We start from the raw sequence: 22,029 nt of genomic DNA, 5'->3' as shown, positions 1-22,029 counted from the left end.
AAAAAAATCCACTTTTAAGATGATTATAATAATAGTAAACTTCCTGGATAACAGTGGATATTCAGACAAATAATATAGATGGCCCTGTCTCCACATGACTGTTCTTCAATGTTCATGTCTGTGTTCAACCACAAAAAAATAACACCCCCGTGTTTTCAAAGACAGTCCAGCCAATATGTGATCACTCTGTGAGTCTGACACTAAATCACTTACACTGGGAGGCTGAATTCTTCTTTGGGCCTTTGGGAGTCCAAGTGCAATAAATTGTGTAAGTGGGAAGAACTGCCTGTCTGAGGCTCTCCTTCATCCACTCAACACAGAGTTATATATAAAGAAAGAAAGAACTTTTCTTCCATCTATTCATTGACATAGTGGTTCCCAACCTTTTCAGCCCCCAAATTAAAGTTCCTTAGAGCGGGGACCCCCACTGCAGCTGAAGTTTGTTGAACACAGACAGGAACATTAAGAACAGTCATGTGGAGAGAGGGCATCTATAAGGGAACAAAGGGGAGAGTTTTTTGGGGTCCATCCATAAAGTCAGTAAAATGATGGTCCATTGTTGTATGAATCTGTGATAATAACATTTATTTATTTATCTGAATAATATCCACGAATATCCAGGAAGTTTACTAATATTATAGTCATTTTAAAGATGGAAATCCTTGTTTTAATCACAAATAAAATAAGTTCAAAGTGACAAAAAAATTTGTGGAACATGTGGTGAAATGGGATTTTTAAAACCACAGAAATTGGTCACAAGTTGCAAATTAGAGTGGATAAAAATGGACAGAGAAAGTGGTAAAAAAGGGTTCAATATTTTAACAATTAGTTTAAACTGGCAAATAATGGGCATGACAAATGGTAAATGTAGTTAAATTGGCAAAAAATAATCAGGAAATGTGGTGAAAAGAGGTTAAAAGTGACAATAATGGATCAACATATGTAACATTAGGTGGAAAAGTGGTGGAAAGGGTTTATAAGTGCTGAAGATGTCTTGAAAGTGGAAAAAAATGCTCAGATAATCATCTAAAGGAAGTGAGTAGGTGTCCATGTCGGACCAATCATAATACACGAACACACATCCAGTTGTGTTTCCATGGGAACCAATCAGCCTATAACACAGAAGGTGGCTGCACATATTAAATTATATTTACTATATATCTATTTGTAATGAAATGAATGTTTGTCTGTAAACAACACACTTCTTCTTTCAGTCAATTCTGCAGGGCTTATGTGCTTCATTTACGAGGAGGCCGACTGGGTCACAAAGTAATTTTTTATTTTTTTTGGGGGGGTGGTCTGTATATCATGGAACATGGAGTTTTCATAATGCTTGTAAATGTAACTGAAATTAGAGAAAAAAGATAAAGCAGACTTTTAATTTGAAAGGGCTTATTGGTTGAAGAACTACGGATTAGGGCCAATTTTGACAGAAAAAAAATAATTTTGGGCAAATATACAAAAATACAGTAGAAATGTCGTAAATAGAGTCGAAATGTCGAGATTAAATTTATTCTCGTCTTTTCAAATTTGATCTTGTTTTTTCAACTTTAATCTCAACATTATATTTCAACTTTATTCTAGAAATTTCAACTTCAATTTTGAAATTTTGACTTTATTCTCATTTTTTCAACTTTAATCTGGACATTATATTTTGACTTTAATCTCGATATTTTTACTTTATTCTCATCTTTCCAACTTTATTCTCAATATTTCGATTTTATTCTCGACATTTTGTTTTTTGTCTCGTCTTTTCGACTTTAATCTTGACAATATATTTCAACTTTATTCTCACCATTTTGACTTTGATCTTGATTTGCCCAAAATAATTTCCTGTATCAAAATTGGCCCTAATTCTCTTCGGGAAATAACAACGTAACAGGTTTTATTTGATCAGATTATCGGACGTGTTTTTTCCGTCCAAGCAACAGTTGCATCCAGTTTAGACTGGTAAATGTATAAATGGTGAACATATTAGAAATGCTGATGGACAATCCTCTGGCGTACTTACAGCGTAGGAGAAAAACAGCTTTAGCAGTCGTAGAGAATACTCCACACACGTCTCAGTGATTATAAATACAAACCAGCCTCATCCCTAGTGCATCACTGTGTTTGTTTGAAAGGCTGTGATTGTAATCAGGCCTCTGATCAACTCTCCATGTGCTTCTGTGTCACCTCCACACAACGTCAAAAGACTCCTCAAAAACCTCCATAGCTGCAGAAACAGGCCAATCGTCCAAAAGGTGGCGCTACAGCAAGCCTCTGAAGTTCAACGTTTATAAAATTCATAACAACAAAAAAAAAAAAAACACGTGCTACAGATTTCCAACTTTCACCAAAATGTAGCCCAAATACATTTAAACATATTGTAAATTATGAAGTCCATCACTGTGCTTTTATTGAAAACTATCTTCTTAAATTCATTTTCTTTGATTTTCTATTCTTTTTTTTCCCCTAAATACATTTTCAATGGTCATTAAAAAAAAATTAGTGATTGTCGAACAGATTTTATTTATTTATTTTATTTTTACGGAAGTTTAAAATTCCGCTCTCATGTGAACAATTGGCGTCAATATTTACAAAAATGTCTTTTTTCACTTCAGGATTGTTAAAAACTAAAGATGTCAAGATGTAGTTTGTGTATTTAGTTGGATTTTTGTCTTAGTAAGTGCATATTTGACAGTCGTTTGAAATGCTAACAGCTGCTGTCTGCACACAGGTGAGTGGATGAGTGAATTAGTGAGGATACAGGTGACATTTCCATGTGCTAATGCTAATTAGCTCAGTGACAGAGAGCTTCACCTCGTGGGACAGAAATTGTGAGTTCAAGCCTGAAATTAATTAAAATTCACCTTCCTTCTTCTTCCTTTACTCTGCTTGTTGCTCACAGTTGCCTCGTTTTGGCTAAAGTTGCCCGTCTCCGACCACAGTTTGTATGATGTTGCCAGCTTTTTGATCCACATTAAGCTAGCAGAGCTAAACACATGTTGTTCGCCACCAAGCCTTTTTGTGCTCAGTTTAAGTTTACTAGTGAATTAAATATGTCACTAGTTAGCATAATATGCTAATAAGGGGGCAGGGAAAGTAAATCCAGGCTTGCCATTGGTTTTCAAAAGTATTCCAACCAATCAGAGAGCTAGATTTGGTTCTAATACCTCCTACTTCAACTAGTGAATCTATTGGCTTTACTAGTAGTACTAGAGACTAAAAACATTCACTAGTAGTACTAGTGAGTTTATAGGCTTTACTAGTAGTACTAGAGACTAAAATCATTCTACTAGTACTACTAGTGAGTTTATAGGCTTTACTAGTAGTACTAGAGACTAAAACATTCAGTAGCAAATGGACTTGGTAAATGGTAAATTGACTTTATACAGCGCTTTATCACCACACTGAAGCAGTCTCAAAGCGCTTTACATATCAGCTCATTCACCCAATCACTCTCACATTCACACACCAGTGGGACAGGACTGTCATGCAAGGCGCTAGTCGACCACTGGGAGCAACTTAGGGTTCAGTGTCTTGCCAAGGACACTTCGATACATAGTCAGGTACTGGGATCGAACCCCCAACCTCTCTATCAGAAGACGACCCACTACCACCTGAGCCACGGTATTACTAGTAAATCTATTGGCTTTACTAGTACTACTAGTAGACTAAATACATTCTACTAGTACTACTAGTAGACTAAATACATTCTGCTAGTACTACTAATAGACTAAATACATTCTACTAGTACTACTAGTAATCTATAGACTTTACTAGTACTACTAGTAGACTAAAAGCATTCTACTAGTATTACTAGTGAATCTATAGGCTTTACTAGTACTACTAGTAGACTAAATACATTCTACTAGTACTACTAGTAGACTAAAAACATTCTACTAGTACTACTAGTAGACTAAAAACATTCTACTAGTACTACTACTAAATATTGTTAAACAGAATCAGGTGAAATACCTTGTAGAAATATTTTTTAGAGAAAAGATGATTGTGCCTGTCTGAGGAATATTTTCCAACATTGTCACTACACTTTGAACATATATGTTAAGCATTCATTTTATTCAGGAAATGTTTTATCTCCTGACATGTTTCGACGGTTTTTACTGCCAGTCTTCCTCAGAAATGATTTGTCTTGATGCGTCCCTGCGAGGTTTCTCTCGTATGGAAAGCATCAAAGCATAAACAAACTTTAACATATATTTTAAAAGAACAAGTCAAAATGAACTTACTGGACTTATTAACACTTTGAACTGTACAGTAGGCTTAAAGTGTAGAAATGCATTCAAATGTGAAGGAATAGGAATAATGATAATAAATCAAGTTTTACTCCAACTCGGTCCATGAATGAAGATCAACTAATTTCCGGTTTGTTGTCAATGGTGTCCGTAGCAACGAGAGGAAAAGAACACACGTCAAAATAAACATTTTTAAAAAACTACAGATCGTTTAGATTAGTGTTTCTCAAATGGGGGTATGTGTACGCCTAGGGGTACACATTAGCACGACAGGGGGTACTTAAGAGAGTGTGGGAAATTAACAAATAAAAACATGAACATGTGTAATTTTATTAAAAAAAGAAAAACATAAATAATAATAATAATAATAATAATAATAATATAATAATAATAATAATAATAATAGAACATGAACTGAAAATAGGCGAGAGATGACAAAAAATGTAAAAAAATCTATTCAGGAGGAACATAATATTTTATTCCACCTTTTTCCAATGTATATTCTTTAAAATGAGTGTTATCTGTCATTTATTCCATCATTACACTCCATAGATTCAGAAATAAGAGAAAAGGGGTAGCTGAGTCAAACACGTTTGAGAACCACTACTATAGATTAACCAAATGGATACTTTCAAAACAAAGTCTACGTTTGTCACTATAAATGTTATCAAAACTAAACTCAAACCACAAACTATCTTAAAGAATAGTGAAATCCAGTTAAAAATAGAAGGAATGTTCTCCATGTTCTCCATTTCTCACCAGGATTCCTCACGTGACCTGAAGTTTGTCCACTAGGACAGACGAGGCAGATGAGATGGACCCATGTCACACTTTCAGAGCGTATTTTGTGAAATGGCTACATTTCGTAGGTATGAAATGTTCGGTTTTGAAATACACGCTTATCCCTATCCTGAATCCATTTACAGAAAATGGATCATGATGTACAGTATTTGTTGTGTACACGTCAGCTCCAATTTGAATAAACTGTCTTCTTGACATTGATTTAATAAATCAGTCCTTCTGAATGAGTTCTCATTAAAATGACTCAGTAATGGTTTTAGAAGAGAAGTGAGTGGGTTGCATTGTGCGCTGAGCTCCGTATCCATGACAAGTGGAAAAAAGGAAAGAACATTGACACCAGGTTTTCCCATCAGCCTGGAATGGGATTCCTCCTGCATTCCCCTATTGTTATTCGTTTTTTCTTCCGTCTGCGTTAGCCGCTCCTACACCATTTTTCCCACTATGACAAATACTCCATCAAAAAATTCAGAAAGTTCCAGAGATTTATGCTATCGCTTTTATAATTTGGAACTTTTAATTTTCTTGACTTATTACATTAATGTCTATTGGAAATTTCAGCATTTTCAACTCGTGACCCTTTCATTCCCAGACATTCTTCAACTGATTTTGACCTTTAACATGTTCAGCTACGACCTTCACACATTCACAACACATTACACCTTTTTTTCAACTTTTTCAACCCATTTCAACCTTTTTCAAACTTATTGCTAATGTTCAGCTAATGCTAGGTTAATGTTATTGCGAGGTTAATGCTAATGCAAGGTTAATGCTAATTCTACACTAATGCTAATGCTAGGCTATTACCAGTGGCGGCTGCTGGTCTTTCATGCAGGGGAAGCTCATTTTCTGCCTATTTCAGAAAATGTATCTGTTTATTTAAATGTGAATTTTAGTAGAATTCACATTTTGTTGTCAACAACTATTTGTAGATTATCACACACGCACGCGCGCGCACACGCACGCACACGCGTAGCTGCTGCGCGCAGGAGTGTGAGTGTTTGGTCAAAAGTCTCACAACACAAGCAGTAACAGTCTCCACAAACACCAAAAACAGACACTAGGTTTGTCAGAAGTTATTCGCTATGAGAGGATCAGCAAAGTCTCTGTGTCAACACAGAGCAACGGACTGAAATATTTGAAAAACCCACCTGTGTGCTTACAACGTCATACTCTCTGATTGGCTCATTTCGCTGTCAATCAAAATTGAATTAGCCTGAGACAGATCATCCAATCATCATCCATTATTCCAGCGTCCGGAACAGACAGATCCAGCCCACTGCTCCATAGACCTCCTGTGAAGCCCGGCGTCCGATGGGCGGGACTAAGTGCGTCATAACCGAGCATTTATCCAATGAGCGTCTAGTTTGACTGCAGTGGATCAACCACTAAATCCTGTCCCATTGACTCAATTGAAGCTGAACTTCACCACTGTTTATTAACACTGTGACGCTGCGGTAATGAATGAAGAACGTCACGCTGTCACTGTCAGTTTCCTGTTATAAGAAGCTGATTCTGAACTAAACATACATGTGTTCTGTCATATATTTAGTCAATGAAATGTACACACAACACTACATATTTGTCCACTGATTTTAGGGGAAGCTGAGGTTCCCTTGTAGTCTTAAAGCATCCACCACTGGCTATTACAAATGCTAGGTTAATGCCAATGCTAGGCTAATGCAATGTTAGGCTAATGCAATGCTAGGCTAATGTAATGCTAGGCTAATGCTAATGCTAGCTAATGCTAAGTTAATGGAGTGCAACACGGGCCAGCACCTGCATCCTGACTTGCATTTTCTTAAGGAAATGCAAATATTCTAGTTGTATATGTTACACACATTGTAGTTCTATAGGTAGGTCTATATATTTAATTATATGTATTATTTTGCCCCCTCTGGAGAGAATCTAAAATTCTGCCTATAGTTACAAGAATGAATAAGTTACATATCGTATTTGTCAAATGTGTTCCAAAAGTCACGTGTTCAGAGACAGCCAATAGTGTCCTGGTTCAATGACACATGCATACAGATGTTAATACACACACATTGGATTACGCACAGACAACTTAGTTTATAAATCCTAATTCTACACATACGGATTGTATTACAGACACACACATGGTTTTGTTACAATAATGGCCCCATAGACTGGTCTACGTGAAGCAGTGACCACACCTAGAGGACGTAGGCTGTGAGAGATGACGGAGCTGGTGTTTTATTGGAAAGGATCAAAGGTTACCGTTAAGTCATTCCAGGTCATTTCAACAAATTTTAAGACATCCAGTGACGTGCCGTGAGCACTAGGGTTGAGTAAGCAGGGTGTTGCAAATCGAGACCACCAATGTTGACACCAATGACATTTCATGTGTTTTGGCTGGCAAGTGTTAATCTAACAAAATCATTATCGTAAAACACCATTAAAGATAGCTTCCTTTTGTTCCATTCACTATGGAAAATACCAACAATTTTCTGCTTACCTTTGCTGAAGGTCTGGTAACTCAGGTGTTGGTCTCCCATCTTTTAAAAGCTGTCATTTTTCCTCAAAATAAAGTTTCTTTAGTGTCTCTAGTCCTGTCATCATGCCTGTAGTGTTATCCCGCCCACTAGCTAGTGAACGTAGCAGCAACGGGCACGCTGTATCATTTCACTAATGCACTCTGAACTTAAGTATAGCATTTAGCATAGTGCGGTTACGTCCAAAGGCAGCGTAGAGAACTGCCTTTGGACATAAATGATTTTCATATTGGGGAACTGACTGCACATGCGCAAACACATAAACAGACTATGGGGACAGAGGCAGAGCAGCAATGTGCCTTTGGGAGGGGGTGTGGCCTTAGAGAGATGATTAACCCTCCTATTACCCTTGGGGTCATTTTGACCCCACTGAATGTTTATCATTCAAAAAATGTTAGTTGACCTTTTTTTTTTCATGACCATTCCTAAATTGATTAGGCATTAAATTATCATGATGATATTTTTTCATTGTGCTGAACACATATTGCACGCATTGGTGTCCCTGTTTAAAACATGTCTGTCTGTGTGTGACCTTACATCCCCTCACCTGTTGGTGCACAGTTGATACTTTAGAGTTGATAGATGACATTGGGGGGGGGGGGAGACAATATCCTCATTTTGTAACAGCTCTTTCACTGTGAAAGTGACATAGAGGACAATGTGTCTGTGACAGAAAACTTCATATTGAATAACCTCAAATATGTTACAAATATGTTTATGAGAGGAAAGGGGGGGCACCAACATCAACCAGCATGGTTCATTGTTTGAGTCATGAAATTAGAAATCAACCCAAATAAGAAAAGATTTGGATGAAATATTTTCCAGATCCACTAACTGAAGTTTGACCTGATGGTGGTGCTGCAGTAAAGGTCAAAGGTCATATCATCACCCACACCAATAGGGTTCATACTCTAGTGCTCATTAATGTTGTCTGTAAAATTGAGAAGATTTGGATGAAAACTATTCCAGATAAATTCAGTGTAATTTAACAGTGTCCTGATGGTGGCGCTAGAGAACAGGTCAAGGTTTCATTATCAAGATTTATTATTTATGGATTCAACTAAAAATCTCAGTATCTGATACTAAAACTTGGTCAATGATTTTATAAAAAAAATAGTTTTCAGCAGGTAAATATCCCTGGGGTCAGATTGACCCTGAGGGTAAAATGTGTATAATAGGAGGATTAATTTAACTCTACTGAGGCTCTGACTACATCTGACATCTGGATTTATCTTTGTGAGTTTGAAGCCTGGTAAATAAATCAGATTTTACTAGTGCTGCTGTTAGAGAACGCCTGGGGGCCCCTCATGTGGTCCATGTGGGCTACCTGGGGCTTGCGGGCACCAATTTGATGACCCCTGATTTAGCCTCAGAGAGATTACATGAACCTTTAATGTCCCACAGAGAGTAAATGTAATCCGTCTCTAAGCGGGGTTTGTTTTCCTCTCTAATCACTGAGTTATTTCCCCACTGAGCGTCTTTGAACACATCGTCATCTCAGCCAACACGTTGTTGTTGTTGTTCATAAAGAGAGATGAGCTCATTGGGAGGGGGGTGGAGACAAAGCACAGCCTGGTTTAAATCACAGCTTATTATCTGATTACAATCCACTGTTACCCATATTATTATAGTCATCTTAAAGATGGAAATCCTTGTTTTAATCAAAAATGTAAAAAAAAAAAAAAAAAAGGGTTAAAAGTGACCAAAAATGGTGGAAAAGGTTTATGAAATGGGATTTCAAAAACTACAGAAATTGGTTAAAAGTTGCAAAAATATCATGAAATATGGTGAAAAAAGGTTAGAAGTGACAATAATGGGTCAACATATGTGACATTAGGTGGACAAGTGGTGTAAAGAATATATAAGTGCTGAACATGTCTGGAAAGTGGAAAAAAATGTGTAGAAAAGACATTGAAATGTGATGTAGAAGTGTCAGAAATGGGAGAAATGTAACAAAAATGTGTTAAAAGGAGCAAAAATATGGCAAGAAAAAGTGAAGAAACTAGGTTAAAATATGGTGTAAAATAAGCAAAAATGGGCTGCAATTGTTCTGGCGACCCGTCCCAGTGTCTCGCAAGCCCAAATTAGTTCCTGACCCCAAGGTTGAGAACCCCCTGTTTTACACGATCAGAGCCATGATGTCCTTAAAAGATCCATGACTTAATGAGTCACTGAGTCACCTCGAGTCAATCACATCTTTACTCAACAACTGTGTTTATTTACACGTCAAATGATTGTTTTCACAGTTGAACACGTGTTTTTGGAAAACGAGAAAACACCTTTTTTAAAGAAATGACTGAAACCAGAGTGGATTAAATCATAGAAAAAGTCTCAGTGTTCATTTTAAATGTGTGTGTGTGTGTGTGTGTGTGTGTGTGTGTGCGTGCATGCGTGCGTGCGTGTGTGTGTGTGTGTTGTGTGTCGTGCGTGCGTGCGTGTGTGTGTGCGTGCGTGCGTGTGTGTCCAGTGTTCACGTTTCAAAGGGTGACATTACTCCAGCAGCGTGACGTTTCTCTAACAGCTGCACATGTTTACACAGATGTTTAGAAGCCACACAATAATTTACACAAACTCCCAGGATTATTTTTGGAAAAACCAAAAGGAACATGAACCAAACAAAAAAACAAGAACCACTTCTAAAAGGACAGAAAAACTGCTTTAAGAAATGTTTCATCACTTTCATCTAAATGAAATACTCTTTAAAATGTAATGTCAACAACACAGATAATGTGCTGTCAGCTTTAAACGATGATAAACTAGACAATGGATAAATAGACAGGTTACTGTCTTTTATTTATTTATTTTAACGCTTCAAATCCAATGCAGAAATAAATCAGTACTTAATAAACATCTTAGGACCGAGTCAGGGTCTGAGATCCATAACTTGGGAACTTAATTTTTTTTAAACCCAAACAATAATAAAAAAATAGAAGTAACCACGAGTCACTTTTATCGTATTGTTCACTTACTTTTTCAACTTATTTTAAAGGATTATTATGGGGCGGTGATTGTAAGGTTGCTCATGCTAAAATAAACATTTGCAACTTTTTGCAACATTTAGCAACAAACCGGATGTGAAATTTTTTATTTACTTTTGACCAGATTTACTGCAATATTTACTTTATTTACTTTATGTACTTGTAAAAAATATAATGTCAATGTTAAATCAAAATGTTACATCTAAATCAAATGTTACATCTAAATCTAAATGTTAAATAATAAATCATGATCAAAATGTTAATCTAAATCTAATGCTAACTGTTAAATCAAAATATTAGATGTTAAATCTGTTAAATCTAAATCTAAATGTTGAATCTAAATCCAAATGTTAAATGTAGCTTACAAGCAAATTCACCAGAAGTACCAAAGTAAAAAATCATTGACACAAATGAGAATTAAATTTAACATTTAGATTTAACATTCAGATTTAACATTTTGCATTTAGATTTAATTTTTTTATGTAAACATTTTGATTTAACATTTAGATATAAATGTAACATTTAGATTTCTCATTTAGATTTGGTATTTAAAATTTAGATATAACATTTGGATTTCGATTAAACACTTAGATTTTGATTTAATATTTAAATTTAACATTTAGATTTAATATTTAACATTTTGATTTAACATTTGTAACATTTATTTAATTGTAACATTGACATCATATATTTTGTAAATATTACCAATGTAACAAGTATCGCAGTAATTCTAGTCAAAAGTAACATAAAATAAATTCACATACGTTTTTTCCATGTTTTTTGTTGCTAAATGTTGTGAAAAGTTTCTGTTTATTTTAGCATGCACAACTTTACAATCCACGCCCCATAGATTATGAATCAAATGAAGAAGCCATAAAAACTCTAAAGTTGTGACATTTTTTAATTCACACAGTCATGAAAACAGATGCATTTCAAGATTTAAATCAGATGTGGAATGAAACGGGTCAGGGTCTGCAAGCCATATCTTGGGAACTTAATTTAAGAAAAGAGAAGAAAAAAAGCCATGAGTCACTAAGGCGCAAATTGTAAAGTTACGCGTGCTAAAATAAACAGCAACTTTTTGCAACAATTAGCAACAAACCACATTAAAAAAAATGTATGTGAATTTTTTAATAATACTTTTGACCAGATTTACTGCAACATATGCTTTACTTTTGTTTACTTTTCTCATAAAATATATAATGTCAATGTTAAATCTAAATGTTTCATCTAAATCTAAATGTTAAATATGAAATCATAATCTAAATGTTAATCTAAATCTAATGCTAACTGTTAAATCGAAATATGAAATTTTAAATCTAAATGTAAATGTTAAATGTTATATCTAAATATCACAGGTGAACCTAAATATTTAGCTAATATGTAAATTATCCAGAAGTACCAAAATAAAAGATAATTGACGTGAATGAGAATTAGATTCTTTTTTTAGGTTTAATGTTAAAAGTTGCTGTTTTTTTTGCATGCGCAACTTTACAATTGATGCCCCATAGATTATAAATGAAAAAGAGAAGCCATAAAAACACTAAAGTTGTGACATTTTTAATTCACACAGTCAGAAAACAGATGCATTTCACAGTTAAAGATTTAAATCAGATGTGGAATGAAACATTGCTCTGAAAAAAAACAATAAATGTAAGTTGGCTTTACTCCTCCCTGTTCATCTCGGTAAAAAATATAAATGCCATTTTTCCTGCTGTAATGTGATGCTGTGACATCTGCACACAGCTGGATTTGATCCGACGTAGCCACTAAAGCATTGGTGACGTAAGCTAATAAATTAGAATGACTGATGCACTGGAGAACCTGAAACATTACTTTCTACAGCTACTGCAAAACACACATATAAATACAAGGACTGAGTATTTACAAAAAATGCCAGTGACCTGTAGTGAACTTTCACCCACCCATTGACCCACATGGTAACCATGGTAACTTCTTTCTGACACAGTTAATTGTGACGAAAACAGGACGATTGATGTTGTGTGAGGTTGAAAAACTCAGCCCTGGCATTTTCTATCCAGACCAGCACAAATATACATTATCAATGACATCATGTTGATAGTGATTCTCAACATGTGGCTCTTTATGTCTTCATTTTAATCAGAAAACCTTAAAATGGGGTAACTTTTTAACCCCTTTTTATCTTTTCCTTTGGCCATTTTGCAACTTTCTTTGGCCATTTTTTGCCCCTTTTCAAAAAGTTCTGACACTTTTTTCAGACTTGAGCTCCTTTTGCCAATAAATACCTCTTTTTTGTCAATTTTTGCATGTACATTTTGACATTTTTATTTAATTTTTGTCTTTTCTTGAATTTTTTGGCCACTTGTCATCCAAATAAGCTAACTTTTGCCCAATAAATACCAGTTGTTTCCTTTTTTCCTCCATTTCGCCTCTTTTTGTTTCACATTTAGCCCTTTTTCAGTATTGTTTGCCACATTTTTCTCATTTAAGCTACTCTTTGCCATTACATACGACCTGTTTCCTCTTTATTTGGCCCCTCTTGACTGCTTTTGGCCCATTTTAGTCACTTCACACTCTTTTCTTGGCACGTTTTTTGCCACTTTTGAACCATTTCTGGCTACCTGTTACCATGTCTGCCTCCACTCGCTCTTCAAAAAACAAAGCGTAGTGGACCGGACCGGCCCACTATGACGACGCCCAGTATACCAGATGGCCAGTCCACCCCTGCATTGATGTGTGTGTTCTAGTGCAAATCTAAAGCAAACAGACAGCGCCGTGAGGTCAGTGTAAATAACATCAGCTCAGAGATGTTTCTGAGAAGAATCAATGTCTGTTTCTGAATCAAGGAGCAGGAATCCACCAGTCTGTTTATGTCAATGTGTCACAATGTTTATACGTGGGCCTTGACCCCGGCTGAGGGGCCCTGAGCTCCCTGTGGATCATGAGCCCCAGACATCCAGTGGTAGCAGTCGGTGGCTCTCTTATCCTGAGGCTGAACGGAGCAGCGCATGCAGTAGATGGCCCCCAGTGCCACCATCACCACCACCAGGATGCAGATGGGCACCAGGAGGCCCACCAAGAGCCAGGAGTGGCTCTTCTTCTGGCCCCTGTCCTCCTCGGCTGTGTCTAAGACGTCAACGACGGTTCCCCTGCTATCATGTAGAGTGTGCCGGGTCGTAGGAGGTACAGTGGGAACCGTGGCGTTCCCCTCCTTGCTGGATTTTGTAGACATATTGTCCTCCGTCAGTGAACCCTCTGGATCCACGGGAAGATTACTGGGGCTTCCACTGGAAGCAGAAAACTCCACCCACCAATTCCAAGCTCCTCCAGAAACTGTGGAAGTGGAAGGGAGTGGAAGAGGTGTAGTAGCTTCCTCTTCCTCCTCTTTTTCATACCAGGGTGGGGTGAATGAGTTGGTAGGGGGTGAGTTGGGGGAGGAGGTGAAGGGGGCAGGGTGGAAGAGAGTAGGGAAAACATCTTGTAGCAACTGTGATCTTGTAGCCCATTCCAACACATTATCAGTGTTTCCGTTCTCCTTCTCCTGTGTCAGAGGAATAATCTCAGGATCGATGGGGAACTCCTCATGAGGGGCTCTGGTGACCCAGATCACATCTGGTTCTGAAATGCTGGGCGGATCCGTCAGCCACTCCACACGTTGCTCCTCCTCCTCCTCTGTAGGCCAGTTGGTGTGGCTCTGCTCAGGGTTCCAGTCGTAGTCCACAAGATCCCAGGCCAGTCCAGGTGGGTGGCTGGCCCAAGGAAAAAGAGGGGTGACAGCGGCGCCATGGTCTACTTCACTCCGTTTCTGACATGAGTAGTGGTCGGGCATGAGTTCAAAGCCCTCCTCACAGTAGCAATCAAATCCACCTTCGTAATTCACACACATCTGGTCACAGGTCCCAGCAATCTGGCATTCATCGGTGTCCTGGCACCGGCTCGGGTCCTCCGGGACCAGAGAATAACCCAGGTGACAGTGGCAGACATGAGAGCCCTGGGTGTTCTCACAGGCATGCTCACAAGGTTCACTCATGCACTCGTCAATGTCCTCGCAGCCCCCCATGTCGTCAGGGTAGTACCCTTTATGGCACTGGCACTGGAAAGAGCCCACAGCGTTCTCACAGAGCTGCTCACAAGGACTCTGCAGACACTCGTCTACGTCCAAGCAGCCCCGTTCATCCGGTGCCAGCATGTATCCATCAGGACAGGCGCAGCGGAAACTGTCCGACAGCGGCAGACACTCAAACTCACATGGGGCGCCTTGGCAAACATTGAACAGCTCGCAGCTCTGCGCATCCTCCCCCAGCTGGTACCCATCGTCACACTCGCAGTAGAAGTGACTCCCAGATGGTCTGCAGAAGTGCTCACATCCACCGTTATCATGGTCACACCAGTTTTGAACCACGGCTAATGCGGAGCAAAGCGGTGGTTCTTGTGACCACCCGACTGAGTTGTCCTTTCTTAGCATACACAAAACGGACTCCTCCTGAGCACTTGAGACGCAGGGTACGCTAGCCATGGATCCGAGGGGCACGTGTGTTAGCATGGTGCTCAGGAGGTTGAATGGGGTGGTGTAGAGAGCGTCGCCGGCTCCTTCATTCCACAGAGCAGGACACATGCCCTGGTAGGTGTAGTAGCACAGGTAACCATCCACAGGTGTGGAACAGGAGCTGTCCAGCCACTTGAAGTTATCCGTCTGCTCCTGAGTACTGTAGCTCATCACCACACACCGAGGCACCAAACACATGCTGGGAGAATCTTCCTTCTGCCAGTTGGTGTACAGTGTGTCCTGATCCCCCGTGGTCCAGGAGAAGCCGCGCAGAGGCCGCGTAGACGCACACTGCCGGGGCTGTCGCTGTAGTCCGATCCACACCTGGACCTTGGTACGAGCATGCCTCAGATCCACAGAGGAGAAAAGTGTGGAGATGGAAGTGGCATCTTTGTTGTGCTTGACCGTTGCCAGGTCTCCACCTTTCTCTTTGCAGGCCCTCCACGAGTGCAGGAAGGTTCTACGCTGGAAGTACACCACAAAGCATCCATCGGCATCACACAGTGCATCCCTTTCTCTCAGGTCTTCATGAGTCAGCGTAGAGGAAAGTCCAAGAAGCAAACACAACAGGGACGTGAAGAGAAGAGGAATGCCCATGCTGCTGCTCCTCGTGTTTGTTCTCTCACCCTCACATTTACCGTTGACCTAAAGTCTCTCTAAACTTTTCTCCCTTCATTTAAACTCACGCTGCTCCAGCACATCTGCACTGGTGCTGAGTGCATGCAGTGTTCTGAGAGAGGGGGGGAGATGAATGAGGGAGGGAAGGAGAGAGAGAGAGAGAGAGAGATAACAAGAAGAATTATGGGTAAGGGGCAAAGCGGGGGGACCAGGAGAAGGTTTGAGGAGGTGTTGTGTGGTGTGTGTGTGTGGGTGGTGTGTGTGTGTGTGTGTGTTGTGTGTGTGTGTGTGTGTGTGTGTGTGTGGGTGTGTGGTGGTGTGTGTGTGTGTGTGGTGTTCGCGTGCGTTGTGTGGTGTGTGTGTTTGTGGGGTGTGGTGTGGTGTGTGTAGTGTGTGTGAGAGAGAGAGAGAAGATGATAAGAGAATAGAGATAGAGGAAGCAAAGACAGTAGAGGAGAAAAAATTCATATGGTTTTTCATAACTCTGTTACCAAGAACTCTCGTTTGGTCCTGAGCCATATTCTCTCACACAGAGACTCATAGTTGTATACAGTCCCAAACTACACCCAAACTACATCCAAACTATACCCAAATATACCCAAACTACACCCAAACTATACCCAAATTATACCCAAACTATACCCAAACTATACCCAAATATACCCAAACTATACCCAAACTATACCCAAATTACACCCAAACAACACCCCAACTACACCCAAACTATACCCAAACTATACCCAAATTATACCCAAATTATACCCAAACTACACCCAAACTATACCCAAATTATACCCAAACTATACCCAAACTACACCCAAACTATACCCAAATTCTACCCAAACTATACCCAAACTACACGCAAACTATATCCAAACTACACCCAAATTATACCCCAACTACACCCAAACTATACCTAAACTATATCCAAACTACATCCAAACTATACTGATACTATACCCAAACTATACCTAAACTATACCCAAATTACACCCAAACAACACCCCAACTACACCCAAACTATACCCAAATTATACCCAAACTACACCCAAACTATACCCAAATTATACCCAAACTACACCCAAACTATACCCAAATTCTACCCAAACTATACCCAAACTACACGCAAACTATATCCAAACTACACCCAAATTATACCCCAACTACACCCAAACTATACCTAAACTATATCCAAACTACATCCAAACTATACTGATACTATACCCAAACTATACCTAAACTATATCCAAACTACACCCAAACTATACCTATACTATACCCAAACTATACCTAAACTATACCCAAACTACACCCAAACTATACCTAAACTATAGGTAGCACATGCACTCCTGAGACATGTAGCGCACAGTTTCTTTTGATTAGTCAATTGAAACTAATCAACTTATCAACTACTGCAATAAACATGTATGTTTAAAACAAAAATATGAATGTGTGAAGTACTTTAACAGTGCAGTGTTGGATGCACGACGGCACAAGGTAGGTTCATCAGTCCTACCTCCACAGTGATGATGATCAGTCCCAGCTGGGAGCAATTACATTCCAAAAGGCCAATTTTCAAGTGGGCGCTATTGAGTCATTTTGCTATGCACAATGTGCATTCAAATTTTCATGAGAATTTGAGGCCCTCAAAAATGCGATCTTTTTTATAATAAAAATAATAATAATAATAATCATAATAATCATCATAATAATAATAAACGACTTGCATTACATTAAGGTCTTACGTGTTCGGGCCCTAAAAATAATCTAAAAACAATAAAGGATATAGATATATACATATCAACAGGCAGGGGCAAGGAGATATACTGTATATACATATTTACAGACAGTACAATGCCTCAGACTACCTGCGATAGCGCTCAGTCCTACTCTGTGGGTGTTTCAGTATACAACTGAATGAGCTAATCAGATCCTCCACAGTCTGATGCAAGTTCTCACAAATAATTCCACAAAAGTGAAGATCCTGTATTACTGATATCGAAAACTAGGTAACAATAATGTTAAAATTGCTCTTTTTTCCTGACACCTCAAATCTGTGGCCCACTTGAGGTCATACTGGTCCATAATTGGCCCCTGAAGTAAATTTAGTTTGACACCCCTGAGATAAAGACTGATGGGCGAATTCACGAAGATCTGAAATAAAAGGTGGTAATTCAGTTGCTTCCCTAAATCCTTTGGTGACAAAGTTTCTGGTTACATTTAAAACTGTGTATTATGAAAGTCAATAGTTCTGTTTCACTGCAAACATCCCTCTGAATTAAAGCAGGACGCTCTGTGGCCGGGTTATTTCCTCATCAGTCACGCTTTATGATGATGATGATGATGAAGGTGATGATGATCAAGGAATAATTGATCAAGGAATAATCTGATCAAGGAATAATCTGATCAAGGAATAATCTGATCAAGGAATAATCTGATCAAGTAAAAATCTGATCAAATCAACCTGTTACATTGTTCATCAATGAAGGTGTTTCAAATTAAAAGTGAACTTTATCATTTTGACAGATTACAATGACATTTCCAAGCGCTGGGAAAAAATGACATTACCGCCTCCTTTCCTTCAGCCCGCCTTCATTCACACATACATGCTTTTGGTCTACCTTACGCACGGTGGGCGTGTCAGCAGCCTGGACCGGAGAATACGCATAGGAGAGAAGCACGTAACTGCAGACACACAAAAAACCTGCTTGAGTCCAGACGGGTGAATAGACTCCTTAGTGAATCATCCCCTTAGTGTAGTGTATAAAAGTATAAATCCAAGATAATTGACACAAGGTTTCTGATGTTTGTGATTGGCTTGATTCCATTTTTGTTTTTGTTGAGGTGTGTCAAACATATTTTAGATCCAAAGATCAGGGCCAAATGCGGATCTCAAGTGAGCCACTTGAGTTGAATCTCAAGTGGGCCACAGATTTTACGCAGGAAAACAAGCAATTTCAACATTATTCTGCCCTATAAATGTAAAGTAATGTAAGTTACAAACAACATCCAATATTTAGATTTCCTTGAGATTGTGACCAAATTGCAGGATTTTGGAAAAGATAAAGATTTCCTTTTCAACAATTTGCGATTAAAAAAAAAAGACTGTCATCGTGTAATAAAAGCATCATGTGGGAAAACTGTGAGCCCTGTAATTATTATGGACTTTCATTGAATTTATGTATTTGGAAGGGCTGAGATATCTACAACTGAATTACTTGGTCATTTCAAACAATGATTCATGTTTTCTCTAATTTTGACCTGCGGGCCAACATTGATGCTCTAAAGTGCCGTATTTGGTCCCCGGGCCTTGGATTTGACACCAGTTCTAGTTTGTTCCCAATATTCCCAGTATGGAACATCTCTTCACTCCAACACACATTTCATTTCAGCAGGATTCAGAACTTTTCATTAAAACCACAAAAATAAACATTCTTCATTATTTAGCCACAACTTTCAGTGAAAATCACAGAAAAAACTAAGTAAAAATACTTTTCTGCTTCCACTGAGTGTTTTAATGAGTCCCACCATGTCTCCATCAGACGCCACATTAACAACCAAGAACAATGTAATGAGTTAATGTGTAGATAAAGCTTTCATTCTCACACAGTCATGTGTCAGCAGCAACTTGATTGTTGGCAACAACTCACTCATTTCAACCATCAACTATAGACCATCACGTCACTCACACTTGGTGACTTTTTAGGTTTTGCAATCTATGAAACAAACTTTCTCTGTGACGTTTTTTTTTTTTTTTTTTTTTAAACCTATAAAAATTTCAACATTATTAATGGCAGGAGCGTCTCACCCGTGGGGGATGGGGGGGACGCGACACCCGTACTTTCATCAAAACTAAAAATCATCCCCCTCAATTTTTACAGAGGGATTGATTGTTGAAAACATATTGATCCAATTAGATTGATTGAATGGTGATCAGCCAATCACAGCCAGCCATTTGACGAAGGTAAACAAAGAGCTAACAGTGATGAGTAAAATGATGAAAAATGAGTAACAAATGTGGCAAAAAATAGTGCAAAATGGGCAAGAAAAGAGTGAGAAGTGACTATAATGGGCCAAAACGGTCAGGGGTGGCAAAAGAGTCTAAAAAAAAGAGGAAACAGGTGGTATGTAATGTCTTAAGGTACCTTAAATGAGCAAAATGTTACAAAACAAAATAGTGAAAAAGGGCAAAAATGTGGAACAAAAGAGGCAAAATGTAGGAAAAAGGAAACAAGTGATATTTATTGGGCCAAAGGAAGCTTATTTGGATGAAAAGTAGCAAAAAATGACAAAAAATTAGGTGAAAGGGATATTTAATGGCAAAAGGAACTAAACTCTGAAAAAAAAAACAAAAAAAACCCCAAAAAGGGTCAAGAATGGGAAAAAGGAAGTAAAAATGTAAAAACGGGTTAAAAAGTTTTCTGGGTTTTCTGGTTTTCTGGGGGAATAATAATAAAATGAAGACATAAAGAGCCACATATTGAGAATCACTGACTTTATCATGGTTTTAGTGAATTCATTTAATAAACTTCATAAATGGCTGCTCCACTCCTGATTAGTGAGTAAATCCTTGGAATTCCCTTTTTTTCTCTTAAATTGTAATTGACAGTTTTTTTAGAATTTCCACGACAATTACAATTATAAAGTAAATTATCTGAACTCAATTATAATTCAATTACAATTACAATAGCAGCAGATTTTTAAACTTTTATTGCAAATATAATTACGCCATAATTGTAATTTATCAATTACACATATACAACTATAAATGAGCCCAACCCTGTGGCCCTTTAACTGTGGGTGAATGTGCTGGTTGCTCTACCATGTGCGGAGTGAGGGAGCGTGTGTGACTGGAGCAGATCGATTATTAGCTGTATGCCGTTTTTTAGTGATTAACAAAATAAACGTTGCAGCGGTTGAATTAAATCGGAGTGTCATAATCGATGACTGCTGTAAAGCAAGGGCGTTAACCAGATGGCTGAGGATAGCTGCGGCCCCCGGAGTGAAGTTAGACTCCCCTGTGTCTTCTGACCACAGTCTGAAAACGAGACACAGGAAAGGTTAAACATTCCTTATAACACTCTGCGTTCCATAATTTTAAAGTATAACGCTAAGAAATGTCCCGCCTCCTCTTCTGTTTACAATATTAGCAGAAAAACTGTTTCCATAGCGCTTTTGCGACACACTTAAATATTTCACAATATAAAAGCGTGAAATCTTTGTAGCGATTTAAAGTGTTTATTCAAAATTCTGGTGTTTCCATTTTCAGTTTTTATTGCTTATTTAGAATTTGCGCATTTCCAAGGGCAATGGAAACGCAGCTATAGAGAGGAATCCATTCTAAAGGTTAAACACTAACACAACATGCGACTAACTAAACTAAACAATACATTATATACTAATGCTAGGGTATGTTAATGCTAGGTTAATGTTAAGCTAAACTAATGCTAATTCAGTGCTAGGCTAATGCTAATGATAAGCTAATGCTAGATTAATGCTAAAATAATACTAGGTTAATGCTAATCCGTGCTAGGCCAATGCTAAGTTAATGCTATGTTAATGCTAGGGTATTGCTAAGCTAATGCTAGGCTAATTACTAAAAATACTTCAAACCTTTCATCTTAAATATCTTCTGTTTATTGATAATACATTAACACATTTGACGATATGAACAGAACTTGTTTAAATACCCTTTATATGATTTGCTAATGCAAAAATACATTTAAAAAAAATTAGAACAAAATGTGTATAAAGTCATGACCAACACTGGACAGCTGCCCTTCTCAGTGAGTTTAGCATGAATTATTACAGAAAGTTAAAACAAAGACTTCTTGTAGGATTAAAGCACCATAGACTTTATTAATATGAATAATATGACCGTTGTATTTTCACACTGTCCTGATATAAAGGCTGGATGAGCCATGTTGTAGCTGTAGCTGTAGCTGTCACCCATTGCTGTGCTGATTCTGCTGTCACCCCGAGGGGTTGGGGGGTGAAACTCTCACGCCACGTTCATGTCCTCATCCTGTTTATAATATTATCTGGGGAGGAGTTGACTTTAGTTCCACTAAACAGATGGCAGCTGCTCCTGAAACATCAGCCAAAATTGAAGGCGTTGGTTCAACACTTATTATGTTTCATAAAACCAACGTATGGAACCAATGTTTTTCCTCTAAACTGCTGGAGGGAATTTCATTAAAATCACTACTTTTTACATTACATGGGCTTCTTTTACATACTGTCTGATGTAAACGCATTGTTTGTTCACCTGGAAACAATAAAGACCCAAAGGAGAACATCAACATCCATTTAAAGCAGTTATTACACTTCATCTCAGTCACGTTGGTACGTTT

General features: G+C 38.2%; 1 protein-coding gene across 1 annotated transcript; it reads right to left on the bottom strand.

The window, feature by feature from the left end:
- Positions 1-13,036: 13,036 nt before the first annotated feature.
- On the bottom strand, positions 13,037-15,787 carry cd248a (CD248 molecule, endosialin a). Its single transcript, XM_028474513.1, has one exon. It carries the CDS (start codon positions 15,653-15,655, stop codon positions 13,403-13,405), a length of 2,253 nt encoding a protein of 750 aa, XP_028330314.1. The 5' UTR covers positions 15,656-15,787; the 3' UTR covers positions 13,037-13,402.
- Between the last annotated feature and the right edge of the window lie 6,242 nt (positions 15,788-22,029).

This window comes from Gouania willdenowi, chromosome 18 (assembly GCF_900634775.1).
Source record: "Gouania willdenowi chromosome 18, fGouWil2.1, whole genome shotgun sequence".
Classification (NCBI taxonomy): Eukaryota; Metazoa; Chordata; class Actinopteri; order Blenniiformes; family Gobiesocidae; genus Gouania; species Gouania willdenowi.
The sequence above is the reverse complement of the archived record's forward strand: the minus strand, read 5'-3'. Positions and strand labels throughout refer to the sequence as shown.